This window comes from Cordyceps militaris (assembly GCF_000225605.1).
Source record: "Cordyceps militaris CM01 unplaced genomic scaffold CCM_S00004, whole genome shotgun sequence".
In the NCBI taxonomy this organism is placed as follows: domain Eukaryota; kingdom Fungi; phylum Ascomycota; class Sordariomycetes; order Hypocreales; family Cordycipitaceae; genus Cordyceps; species Cordyceps militaris.
Window position 1 is genome coordinate 523,208 of NW_006271972.1, and position 12,404 is coordinate 535,611.

The following is a 12,404-nucleotide window of genomic DNA, read 5'->3' on the forward strand; positions in this document are numbered from 1 at the left end:
TCATGTTAGAACCCATTTCGGACTTCCTTCTATTCACATGCGAGGGCGTATACAGGCAAGGAGAGGGGGGCAGGGCACACCCCACCACACCCATCAAACTTACATGATCACCTGCAGGCGCAAGCCCACCGTTCATGAAACGTGGTGTTGTACCCTCCCGGATTTGCCTTCTCTATCGTTTAACACGAAATCGAAGATTTCCGTCTCGCCGACCGTAAATATGTCTGAAGCATCCGGGCCACCAACTGCCACGGGGACACAGGAGCAGCAGCAGAACCCCCACCGCATGCAACCACAAGTGGCCATAAGCGCCAGCGGCGCAAGTACTACAAGTAACAGCTCGTCCCGTCGCGCAGCAGCCTCATCCGCCACCTCGTCCGCTCCCTCGGCCAGCCGCGCCACCCCTGCGACGACCCCGAGCAGCGCCCGTACCACTACCCTGGCGCATCATCCTCATCACCCTCCCTTGCCGCCGCACGCCGTCGGTCTACCCCCGCCCCCGTCGCCGCTCCTCGAGACGCTGCCGTCGGCGGAGACGCAACGGCACATTGCCGAGGCGCGCGCGGCCGTCGTCGCGTCCATGGGCAACATGCTCGACACGGCGCTGCAGGGCCGCGCCGCCATGCTGCACGAAAACGCCGGCGCGCTCGACCGGCAGGAGCGCGACGTGCTGGCCGCGACGGACGCGCTGCGCCGGGAGCGCGAGAAGCTGGCGCGCGAGGCCGACGTCGCCGCGCGCCGCCTCAAGGAGGTCGGCAACGTGCAGAACTGGGCCGAGGTCCTGGAGCGCGGGTTCTTGGTGCTCGAGGAGACGGTGCGGCGGGTGAATACTCGGAGGGACAGTGGCGGCGACGGGTCCGGGTCGTCGTCGGGGTCTGGTTCGGGCAGTGAGTGCAGCTGCAGCGACTGCGGGCGCACGCTGGGCGGAGAGGTCGCGGGCGAGGAAATGGACGTGGATGGCGATGGCGATGGAGAGGAGAACCGGGTGGAGGGTAAAGGCAAAGGGAAGGAGGTGGTCACGATCGGCCTGGAAGCCATGTCGGAGACAAGTCGAAGCTTGTTTGACGGAGAGTCGAGCACGACAAACGACACGGGCAGGGCCAAATCCTCAGAGACGGCGTCGTTATCGACAACGTGCTGATGAAACATACTCTCGTGAGACAGAATGAGGATATTACGACAACATTTATGAGCAGAACGAATCATAGAAACGACCTCGAACACGCATTATGACACTTTTTATTATTTAAATTGACGATATTTCTCCTCTTTGCTTTGGCATCTACATTGTCATGGCGGCCCTCCTATAATCTAGCGCGACGACATTTAGCAAAGACCAGGGAGCATGACAAACCGCTTCTTCTTGTACTTGTCACCAAACTCCTGGCGATAGGCCTTCTCCTTGCCCTTGGCCCAGATGTACATCTGCGCGCCACCAATGGCAATCGACAGCGCCACAGCCCAGTCGCGGCTGACAATGATGATGCCGACCCACGCGAGCACCTCGTACATGTAGTTGGGGCAGGTGACGAGGCCGAAGCCGTAGCCGGCCGGGATCTTGCGCTCGGTGCCGCCCGCGGAGCGCAGCGTCGACAGGTAGTAGTGGACGAGCGCGTTGCCCGTCTCGCCAAACAGGCAGAGCGCGGTGCCGACGGCGTCAATGGCAGGCTCGCGGGCCGTGGCGGCGAGCGAGCGGGGCCAGTAGAGGGAGAGGGCGGAGAGGAGGCCAAACGAGGCCCAGTAGAAGAAGCTGTTCTTGAACACGTTGAAGACGGGCATGGTGCTGGCGGAGAACTTGTGGATAAAGGCCGTCTCGAACTCGCGCTTGAGAAAGTGCCCGACGATGAGGGCGAAGCTCAGCCACTGTGTGTTGGACAGGGGCGCGTCACCGCCCGGGAAGATGTAGGGTCGGGCGGCGATGACGGCGGCGTGGATCGGGATCGGGCCGAAATACTCGATGAGGAAGACGGTGCGCCAGGCAATCTGGGGTCCTATCCTCCTGTTAGTCTCACAATATAGGTATGAAAGCTCCGGGCTATGCGTACCGAGGTCCTTGACGAGGATCTCGCCTGCGTCGGCAACGGCAGGGATATCCGCAACAAGGGCCCTGCGGTCCTTGAGCGTCTTCTTGGTGGTCGTGTCCGAGAGGCCGATGCGGTTGAAGTCGCCGATGCCGGCCTGCTTAGCGATGGCCTTTTTCACATCCTCGACGGTCGCGCCCGCGGGCAGCTCGACGCTGGCGGGCAGACGCTTGATGGGCTGCTTCGGCGCTGCGGTGGGTTAGCTGGCAGGAAAACAAAGTCGAGGAGCGAAGCGTCAATGGAGAGGAACGTACAGCGGTTGGTGAGTTTGAGCGTGGTAGCGGCCGCCATTTTGTTTGAATTGGGGCCGGGTAATGCAACTGGAAGCAAAGGAAGAGGAAGCTCGTCTTGACTGACAAAGTTAATATTACAACAACAAGATTGTTGGGAAGCTCGGCAGCAGCTTGAAAGTGGGTCTGACCGGGACAACCCGAACCTTGTGACGGAGTTTTGGACAAAAATTGATAGCCTAATCACATATTAGAAAATTTGGTAAAGATGAAAGCCCGCGTTCTTTTAGCTTACATTTTACGGCAGTTTTTTTGAGGGAGATCAATCCCTATCGCAAACCTCGCAAAGCTCAGAGTGTAGGTCAGTTAGCTTGTTACTCGTCACGACCTGCTACAACTCAATAAATGATTATAATCGTTTTACATACTAATATCCCATGGTTTTCGATCTCGTGGCAAAACCCTTGAGTTCATTTTTCTGGGTTCTTCATGTCAAAAAGCTGCGCCTCCTGGGCGGCCAATTGTCGACAAGGCTGTAAAGGTACCTCACTCACACGTCACATTCACATGTCAACGCCATGATACAAAACAACCAAGTTACTGGTTGGAATCGATCGTTGTAGATCAAGCCTCAAGTTTCGCATGCTCTGTCAAATATAAATTGTCATTGGTTAATCAATTCCAAAAGCCAGTCTGGTACATCACTCTCGTCCAACCCATTCGTTCCCTGTTCATCGTCCCTAGTCAGCCCGTCCACGGGCCATATGCCGAATGATTGTCCAACCACGTCAACTCTGATACTGCGCTGCCAACTCCCACCATACACCTTTGCGGGATGGGGAAGTCGGCGCCGTGTGCCCTCGGACCGCCGGTCTCCCTCCTCTTTGAGCTGAACAATCGTAGGCCAAATTCCTCCATTCATATCATCTTCCTCATCAAAGCAGGATTGCGCCAATGAAAAAAGCGAGTGCCCTTTGATGGGTGTCCTCGGTCCAAGCTTTCCTTTCTTGGATAGCTCTGCCGTCAGTCGCTCTACCTTGGCCCCAATGACCCTTCGCCGCTCTTCTGCCATGGTCACCTTCAGAGCCGCCAGCTCTGCAGCAGTGTGCGGCACGAACGGCGAGCTATCGGCGCCAATGTAACGGATGTTTTGGCGCATTTTCTGGTATGCCATGAGCTCCTTCTTCTCGCCGCTCGTCCATCGCTTCGAGTGAGACCATAGCAGCGCGTCGACGCTCGCAACATTCCCCCGTAAATCATTGCCATTCCTGCTGGCCTTTCGACGTCGAAAGCTGGCGGGCTCCCAAGGGGCATTCACCGGCGCCCGTCTACTCGGCTGCTCAACTTGACTAGTGAGCCCCTCTGCAATGGCTCTCGTGGGGCTTGTTCGTGCAACGGAGGCATTCGAAGTTGTTGGCTGGACCGAAGAGTGCCAGGCGTTGGTGCTGCCGCGCCGCGAGCTCAGCCTCGAAGTCACATTCGAGCTGACTGGAGACTCTACATGTCCCGAGGAGCGTGAGCTAGTGGACGAGTTGCTTTCGTGTGAATACTAGTTGCCACGACGCGAGCCCCGTTGCATAGCGCCGTTTTCACTGCTCGGTGGCTCTATTTTTGGAGGCGCGACTCGAAACGCGACAGTGGTGGTTGGTAATTTGGTCGGAGTATGGGTGCCATAAAGTGGCAACAGGTGGTAGTGCTGCTGTAAAGGGTTTGCGAATGGAGGGGTCGTTGAGGGCGGCCAAGGCGGCAAAGGGTAGTAATATGGACTTGGGGAGACGTGGCTGTGTCCTAGTACATAACTGCTCATTGGCAGGCCAAAAGTGAAGTCTGGAAATGCATAGCAGGGAACCTGCCGAGATGGATGCTCCAGGAACCAGCTCGCAGGGTGATGCGACGTGAGCTGCGCATCAACCTAACCACGTGTCAGCAGCTGCAGACAGGGGAATATCTCTTAAATAATTAGTTACTGCTGGAAGCGTAAGGGACAGTTCCAAATATGGGTGAAGTTTGCTCGAGTCCGGCACACGTGAGTCTTCGTTGCACAGGGCACGTGTGTCTGGGCTGCGACACGGCTGTTTACTCGACCCGTCGGGCTCAAATACTGCCGCACATGGATTCATCGGCGTCCCGTGGCGAATTTCCGGTGTCCCGGGCCGGCTCATATGTTGCACGGTCAAGATAGTGGGATTTGAAGGACAAGCCGAGAAGACATTCCAGCACTTAAACAAGCGCAACTGGGAGGTCGGGCTGGCTTCGAGGGAGTACGGCGGCAGCGCAAATTCAAAAGATAGGAAATGTATGAGGAAGAAATTAATGTTAGAAGTGAAAAGGATTTTTCCGTCTCGTTTGGGGCTGATCTGAGGGCCACAAACGAGCTATCGACACTTGGCAGACGATGGATCTCCTGCAGCCAGCGTTTGGTTAGCGGAGAGTTGGCAAACGAGCAACGTCAACGCGGAGAGGAGAGACATGAAGCGAATTAGACTACTATGCATCAACCAAGGTTATCTCGTACGCGAATTGCATTCGATCCTATAAATCAATAATCCATGCTAATCCCCGCCTCAAGGTGTTCACCGCATTGCGAAGAGCGGTGTTGGGCGTCAGGAAAAGGTATCAGCGGTGTGCTACAGAAGAGCCAATACGGCTCTATCTCATAGACTACTTGTCGAACTGAGGTATATGGTGTTGTTAAGGAGTCTTGATAACTGCGCCACGACCTCACGAGGCGTAGCAAACGCAGTACAAATTTGAAGGTCAGTATGTATTGTTATGTAGCATTATCCCCGAAAAGTACATCTGAGTTACGTTGGATGCCGCTAGCGCGATCTCAAGAGACCCACCTGCCCTTTTCAGATTCGCTTAGAAAACGTCTGCAGCACGTGACTGCTTTACACGATCATGTGGAACAACCATTCACCGAAACAGAGCGAAAGCCCTGAACCGACTGCAAGGGTACGTACCAGAGGCTAGCGCAACCCACAACCACAATTTTCGCTCCAATTGTGCCCTCCTCCAACGGGTCCTACGTCGAAAAGTTCACTTCTCCCACATCCATCCGACAATTTTAGATTGCAACTGGTGAGCAGCAGAATCATCAGGTTAGTGAATATTTTTGCCTCGAGGATCCTACGACGAAGACGGCGACAAACTCGTTCAATCACCACTGTTGCCGGATTACAATCGCCTTCGAATACTACGATTCTTCGCGTTGTCGGCTTCTGGTGGATTGAAGTGGTTCGTCGTCGAGCATATCCATTGCGTATCGTCGTGTTCCTCTGATGCCTTTTCTCTTATCTTCTCAATCGCCTAAGCCGCAGTGTTGCTAACCTCTTATTCTCTCTGCAGAACTCGCAATCATGGGTATCTCTCGCGACTCTCGCCACAAGCGCTCCGCCACCGGTGCCAAGCGTGCCTACTACCGTGCGTACTGATCCATATACCATACAATGCGAACAAATATATCTGTGTTTTGGAGGAGGAGCGAGTAGAGGGGCCGCCAGTTCCCTAACTCTCTTGCGTAACAGCGGAGAGTTGCGAGTTCTTGCTATGGCTCTTCTGCTTCGCTCCTTTCTCTTGCCGGAAGCCCGCATGTTTGAGCAATTTTTTGCGTTTGAGAACATGCGTTCTGACCTTTGACAATAGGGAAGAAGCGCGCTTTCGAGGCTGGCCGCCAGGGTGCCAACACCCGTATCGGCACCAAGCGTGTCCACACCGTCCGCACCCGCGGCGGCAACCACAAGTACCGCGCCCTGCGCCTCGAGTCGGGTAACTTTGCCTGGGCCTCCGAGGGCTGCACACGCAAGACGCGCGTCATCGCCGTCGCCTACCACCCCTCCAACAACGAGCTGGTGCGCACCAACACCCTGACCCGCAGCGCCGTCGTCCAGGTCGACGCCGCGCCCTTCCGTCAGTGGTACGAGGCTCACTACGGCCAGCCCATCGGTCGCCGTCGCCAGAAGGCCCAGGGTATCACCGAGGACGAGGTGAAGCGCTCCAAGTCGGTCGAGAAGAAGCAGGCCGAGCGCTACGCCGCCGGCGGCAAGGTCGAAAACGTCATTGAGAAGCAGTTCGAGGCCGGTCGCCTCTTTGCCATCATCTCCAGCCGCCCCGGCCAGTCCGGCCGCTGCGACGGCTACATCCTCGAGGGTGAGGAGCTCGCTTTCTACCAGAAGAAGCTCCACAAGTAGATGGTGTCGCGTTCGCGCACCGTTTGCTTGGTTTTGTTAAGAAAGATAAAAGAAAACTTGACCTTGATGAGGCCGGGAGGACGCCATTGTCTGGTAGCGGTGTGCTGTACTCTTTTTTCTCCGCGGTCTCTTTGGTATGGTGTTCAAGGGTTTTTGTCCCTGTCTTTTGCACATTCCACGTTTGGCATTGGCAGGGCATGATGAGCTTCACGTAAGCATCGGATTGGGTCCATTAGGGAGTTTTCCAAAAAATAAAAACTACACGAATTCAATCATCCCGTTCACGCACTTGCGAATGCTCACGTCTATGTAATGATGGTTATGCATTGCTTCATGATTCATTGACAGCCTATACTCATTTTCGGCTCGTCCTGCTAACTATGGACGGACTGTGGAAAATGTCTAGACATAAATGTTATTCGGCTCACGTATAGTTCTCTGTTGTTACATGTACACAACCCTGCATGCTCGAAACACCATGCTGCTCTGGAAATTCGTTTCTATTGCCGCCCTCCGGTACGTCGTTGTGTAGTTCCAAACAAGCGCCCTGTGTGTGGGTTTTAACATGGTAATATGTACAGTTTCGACTGTTCTACAGTCACTTGTTCCCCGATACAATTAGCTCGGAAGCCAAGCCCAGGGTATTCCCCAAATTATGCGAATTGCCGCTTAAGATCACTCCATTTCCTGTTGAGCGTCTCGTGCTGAGAATTGATCTGTGACCGGATACTTAGCCAGAGTTTGGGGGTTTGGGGGCGGGGGAGACAACATACCTCTGCGTATTGCATCTTGGTCCGAACAAGTACCTCCTCCAACTCTGCCAGCTCCTGTTCCAGCTTCCTGTTTTCTTCGTGTACATTTTCGTTACGCTTCATGAGACTGTCTCTTTCGAGCTTCCAGGTCTCTTCAATTTCTATTGGTTGCTTCTCAATCACAACTCGAAGCTCTTGGACTTGGCCTTTGAGGCTTTCATTTTCATCCTTTAACTCTTGGTTTTCGACCTTTGTGTGCACGAGCTCGGTCGCCAAATCGGCTTGCTCGCGATCGCACGCCTCGATTCTCTCTTCCAGTTTGCGTAACTGGATTGCATAGCTCTGATTAGCCGTTTTTAGTTCTTGGAGCTCTCTCTCGCGGTCTTTTTCGGTCTTGGTCTTTTCTTCCCACTCTGCGGTGTATATCTTCAACGTTTCGGGTGTGAGCTTAACCTCGGAGGCGTCCTTGACTAGCTGGTCAGCTCTGTAGACTTCCTTGTCCATACTGGCACTTGAACTGCCAAAAAAGCCATTCTCCAGCAGACTGCCCGCACTAGGGTCCTTGTCAATATACACATCAAAGACCTTATCCTTCAAATGTGTTGTGAGTTGCTGCATATCAGAGATGGCGAGCAGAAGGCTCGCGTTCTTTTGCATCAGAACAATGCCGAATCTCAAAATAGCCGAAAGGCCTTCGGAGAAGATAAGATCATAGATACGGAGGACGAGCTGCAAGGGAAAGCGATAAGCAAAGAGAGTGAGAAACCATTGCGTCGCATAGAGGTGGGGAGAAATCCCCCGGCGCTTAAGATGGCAGTACAGGGCAGGCTCCACGTCCTCCAGAAGGCGCTCGAACTGATATAGTCTCATGTGAAGGCCAGGCATATCCTGGATGAAGAGTTCTCGGAGGTCGTAATTGTGCATCAGTCGCACGAGCAAGCAAAAGGCTTCTTCTTCTGGCATGTTGAATAAGAGAGGCATGATGAGGAAATTCATGCCTTGCGCATATCCGACACCTTCATCGTAGAGTGCATATGCTTTGCAAACACCAAATAAGCTATCCTGCAGGCCTGCCGAAGCAGCATACTTGGAGTAGCTTGTTCTGGCGCCGAGATCACGTCGGATAGTCTTCTCAAGCTTCTGAATGGCTACAGCCTCCTCCTTTTCCCTCTTCTTGCGCTCAGCAGCCGCTACTGCCTGCGCTTTGGGGCTTGGCTCGGCTGGTTTTTCCGCTTTTGATGACATGCTAGCATTCGTGCCGGAGCGGTCAGATCTAACTGAAGACGCTGACGAAGTAACAGGCTCGCCGTTCTGTGCGCTGTTGACACTGCTAGAGGCACTGGCAGTAGTGCTGTTGCTGTGACGCTTCTTCTCCTTGTCTGTACCCTTGACGACCAAGTCCTTGTAGACTTCTTCCAGCTCAACGTTCTTGCTCTGCGCCAGCACTTGCCAAATGACACCTCGGATAGCGCTAGGAATTCCCGTAGTCATGGCGCGATTCAGTTCCTCGGCACTTGTGCGCGCAACAACGGCTGGACCCTCGTAGACGACAGACTGCCACAAGTCCCAGTCCACTTGAGCTTCCGGCATAGCCGAGGGGCCAGCGTTTTCTCCAGATACAGTTCCAGGTGCTAGATCGGTAGTGGGTGTCGGCACCGGACCAGGTGAAGCCAGGTCGCTTGTAACGGACGCAGCATCGCCGTTTATGAGCCCGAGACCAGTCGGGTTGACGCCATTGTCGTCTTCAAGTGCGTGGAGTGGAATGCCTGCCTCCTGCTGTAAACGCAATAGCTTGAATCTGTCCTTGAGGCTTTTTCGAGCTTCCGTTTTCCCGCTGTCAGTTTCTTCCTCCAGTTTGCCTAGCATCATTTCGGGGTTGCTGGTCAATGTACCAACGGAGCTGGCAGTGTTTCGTCGCTGTGTAGTCTGTTGAGTCGGTGTAGCGTCTTTGCCAGATGAATTTCGAGACAGCCATGAAAAAGCGCCAGTGAGTTTTCGAGTCGGAGGCGGAGGCTGCGTTGCGGGGGATGTGGAGGGCGTTGTCAGTGTGGCGATAGATGTTGCTCCGGGGCTCTTCGCAGGTGATGTATTGGCGGGTGGGGACCAGGGCATGGACGGTAGAGCGCTCGTAATGCTGCTGAGTGACAAGGTCTTGGGCGGTTGCTCGGATTCAGTTGAGGCTTTGGTTTCTCCTGTAGAAGCGCAATTAGCTTGCTAAGCACCGTGTTAGATACACGAATGTATATCATACGAGTAGCAGAAGGGGCAGCCTCGTCGTCTAAATTAACATTGTCGAGATTTGAAGTGGTGGATAGTCGTCTGGACAGGGGAGATGAATCGCGATTTGACTTGGCGTCGGTTTCTGAGGTGGCCTCTTGGTCACGCTGTTGGATGTGGTTACTTGCATTCTCGGTGCTTTGGGCCGGATGATGTTGCTCAGTAGCAGTAGCCCTGGATGTCGAGACGGCTCTCTTAGTCAGGGATCGTACTGACACGGAATCAACGGTATCAACGGCGTCTTCGAATGATTCGTCGATTTCGGCAGCCTACAGCATGTTAGTTTGGTGGCGGAAGCGAAGCAATAGTCCGTCGGCCGTTGGTGTTTGAAGGGTGGGACACAGAGCATAGGAGCAGGGCGGCGCAATCAAGGCACGTACGGTTTCTCCATCCGATGGTTGGGGGGAGAGTTTATCCTTTGCGGGATTTTGCTCGTCATCGTGGACGGTATCGTGCTGAGACATGATTGCGTGGAGGTTGGAGGCTCGAAAGAAAGGTGATGGCTAGTCTTGTGACGACGCGGTGATGGTACAAGGCCCGGAGCGCACGTGCATCCGCGGCAGTGGTATGCTAGGCCAGCTAGGCAATGGAAGCGATTATTATGATGTATAATCTGAAGGGTATGTTTGCTGTAGAAGATGTGTGGCTAAAGGAGAAGAGAAGGATGGCAGCGGCGTGAAGAAAGGATTGGTGAGGGGGCCCGGGCCTTGAGGAGTCGAGGACAATGTTTAGTTTATTAGGGTGGCGCTGGTGGGAGTTGGCGATGTGGCCGGCCGGCCCCCCCTTGCGATTCCCCTTTAAAAGTGAACAGGCCTAACTGGCGCCGGCCGCTGGCACGCTACCAGGTACTAGTTATTTACGGACAGTGGGCGGCGAGATGCGTCGGCCCGGCGTTGTTGAAATGCTTTTGTCTAGGTAACTAGCGAGTTATAGATGTTTGCAGTAAGAGTATAACTGTTATCGTCATGGATTCTTAGGCGAGGCAGAATACTTGAAATTGTTTCTGCGCCCTGCCCTGGTCTTGCGGCCTCACAGCATGCGACCTGCCAATTGTTAGCGCCGGCAACGCTCAGGAACCAGTTTGCCAGTCTCTTCTGCCGCCTCCTCAGTGGGCTAGCCCCCAGCGCGCGCCAGCCATTGTCGGGTTTAGCGTCGTTTCAGGCCCCTGTGGCACTCATTCTTTGAATCTTTTCTGGATTGTGTGCCCTTGGGCCCTGGCAGCATTTGCAGGATCCCCGAGGTGCTCAATGCGCTGGGGCGGGCGTGGTGGGCTGTCCTGGGCGCTGACGTGGTGGCTGAGGAGGCAGTGGACTTGCGTGCACCACGGTCCACTGTAATAATCTGCACCACAAGCAAAAAAAGACCAGACACTGTGCCGGAGGTGGTGGCGGTGGTGAGGTATGCACTTCGAGGCTTGGCGCGCGTGTGTTGCGCAAAACTGGAATATTCAGTCTTTTCATGATACTTTACCCATACAATATTATCTATGCCACTGTAAAGCTACTCATTATCTCTACTATTGCGCTGTCGAAGAAATTGGCTCTGCTATTCTTGTCCTGGTTCTAGGTAGGTACCTAGGTTAGTACCTACCTACCTCCTACCTTAGTACCTAACTATGTACCTAGGTGCCTGGGCTAGGTACCTACCTAGGTAGTGTGCTGTCAGTCCCGCCGAGCGGCAGCCAAGAGACGCTTATTTCTACTCTTTCGACGACTTGCCTTGTGTTGTTTGTTCTCCCTTTCTCATCACACCCGAAACCACTCTTTCTCGTGCCAGTGATACGCCGAGTACGAGGATAGTTTTCCCACCTTGTAAAACCTTTCCACATTCTTGCATAACGTCGACAGCGGGTTCACATCCTTGTGTCGGCGTCAATAAATGTCGTATTTGCTAATACAGTTTTACGTCATATTCTCGGTATCGATAGTCGACTGGTATTCCTGCAAGCGTCTAGTAGGCATGCCCACGCCCTTAAGCCACAGCATTCCATTAATTATTTAACGAGGATTTATCCCCTACTCAAGCATTGTGTGACCAGGCGCGCCTTCGTCGCAACTGTTGTGTATTCGGCCTACTTTACAGACTCCATTGACGCCTTCCACAGCTTTGAATGGTGTATGATTGACGCAGATACCTTCCTGACCTCTTGTGTAGATACACAGGCTTCTGGTAAACCAAGCTGGATGGGCAAACAAACTAACATGGTACCTGTCAAGATCTGGCATTCCAAAGGCAGAGAAACCCAACGGCCGCGTTCGGTTGGCAACCCTGTAGAGCCCCAAGCCCACCAAAATCCCTGCCAAACATATTGCAACCACCTCGAGTCCTGAAGCTCGAGTTGATGTAAAGTCCAGCTGAGGTATAGGGTAGGTACGATCCGTAGATTGACGATTGACACGTGGGGCTGGCCGCGCTGCTTCACCGAAATAGTCGCTCTTGGGCTACGGCTACGGCTACGGCTACTTATTTAGCGCTTCCTCCTCAGTGCAATGAGCCTGGCTTCTGTCTGCTGATTCCCCTGCCAAGTTAACACGCCGCTGCCTTCCTACCCAAGGCTAATTCGTACTTACAGCCAAGTTAGTAAGTAGGTACCTTGGGACCTTAGGACTACCTACATATTTCTCCCCACCATCACATGTACCTTTACACCTAAGCCACACCTCAGCGGTACCTGTCCACCTTCCTCCCCAACGCACCTCCTCCAACTGTTGTCCACTTGTTTCTTTCGACACGCCCATTACGCAAAGGCCCACCTCATGGCACCTGGACCACGCCTTGCCTGAACTTTTTTGATGCCGGATCTCTTCTCCTCATCACCACAAACACGCCTTCAACATCGCCATCCATGTTCTGACTTGTGTTTTTGCACATGAG

At 54.0% G+C, this 12,404-nt stretch overlaps 5 protein-coding genes across 5 annotated transcripts; 2 read left to right on the plus strand and 3 right to left on the minus strand.

Annotated features, from left to right (window-relative positions):
• Positions 1-220: 220 nt before the first annotated feature.
• On the plus strand, positions 221-1,141 carry CCM_05176 (uncharacterized protein; the record flags this gene model as incomplete). Its single annotated transcript, XM_006670321.1, has 1 exon — positions 221-1,141. One exon carries the CDS (start codon positions 221-223, stop codon positions 1,139-1,141), a length of 921 nt encoding a protein of 306 aa, XP_006670384.1.
• Positions 1,142-1,326: 185 nt separating this feature from the next.
• CCM_05177 (3-oxo-5-alpha-steroid 4-dehydrogenase) lies at positions 1,327-2,372 on the minus strand (the record flags this gene model as incomplete). Its single annotated transcript, XM_006670322.1, has 2 exons — positions 1,327-2,270; positions 2,336-2,372. 2 exons carry the CDS (start codon positions 2,370-2,372, stop codon positions 1,327-1,329), a joined length of 981 nt encoding a protein of 326 aa, XP_006670385.1.
• Positions 2,373-2,975: 603 nt separating this feature from the next.
• CCM_05178 (uncharacterized protein) lies at positions 2,976-5,214 on the minus strand (the record flags this gene model as incomplete). Its single annotated transcript, XM_006670323.1, has 4 exons — positions 2,976-3,799; positions 4,112-4,223; positions 4,279-4,663; positions 5,207-5,214. The coding sequence occupies 4 exons, from the start codon at positions 5,212-5,214 to the stop codon at positions 2,976-2,978; spliced, it is 1,329 nt and encodes a 442-aa protein (XP_006670386.1).
• Positions 5,215-5,670: 456 nt separating this feature from the next.
• Positions 5,671-6,501, plus strand: CCM_05179 (40S ribosomal protein S8; the record flags this gene model as incomplete). The annotated part of the gene is made up of 2 exons (XM_006670324.1): positions 5,671-5,734; positions 5,957-6,501. The coding sequence occupies 2 exons, from the start codon at positions 5,671-5,673 to the stop codon at positions 6,499-6,501; spliced, it is 609 nt and encodes a 202-aa protein (XP_006670387.1).
• A 653-nt stretch (positions 6,502-7,154) lies between these two features.
• CCM_05180 (GTPase activating protein (Gyp5)) lies at positions 7,155-9,994 on the minus strand (the record flags this gene model as incomplete). The annotated part of the gene is made up of 4 exons (XM_006670325.1): positions 7,155-7,217; positions 7,275-9,445; positions 9,505-9,799; positions 9,911-9,994. 4 exons carry the CDS (start codon positions 9,992-9,994, stop codon positions 7,155-7,157), a joined length of 2,613 nt encoding a protein of 870 aa, XP_006670388.1.
• Positions 9,995-12,404: the final 2,410 nt, after the last annotated feature.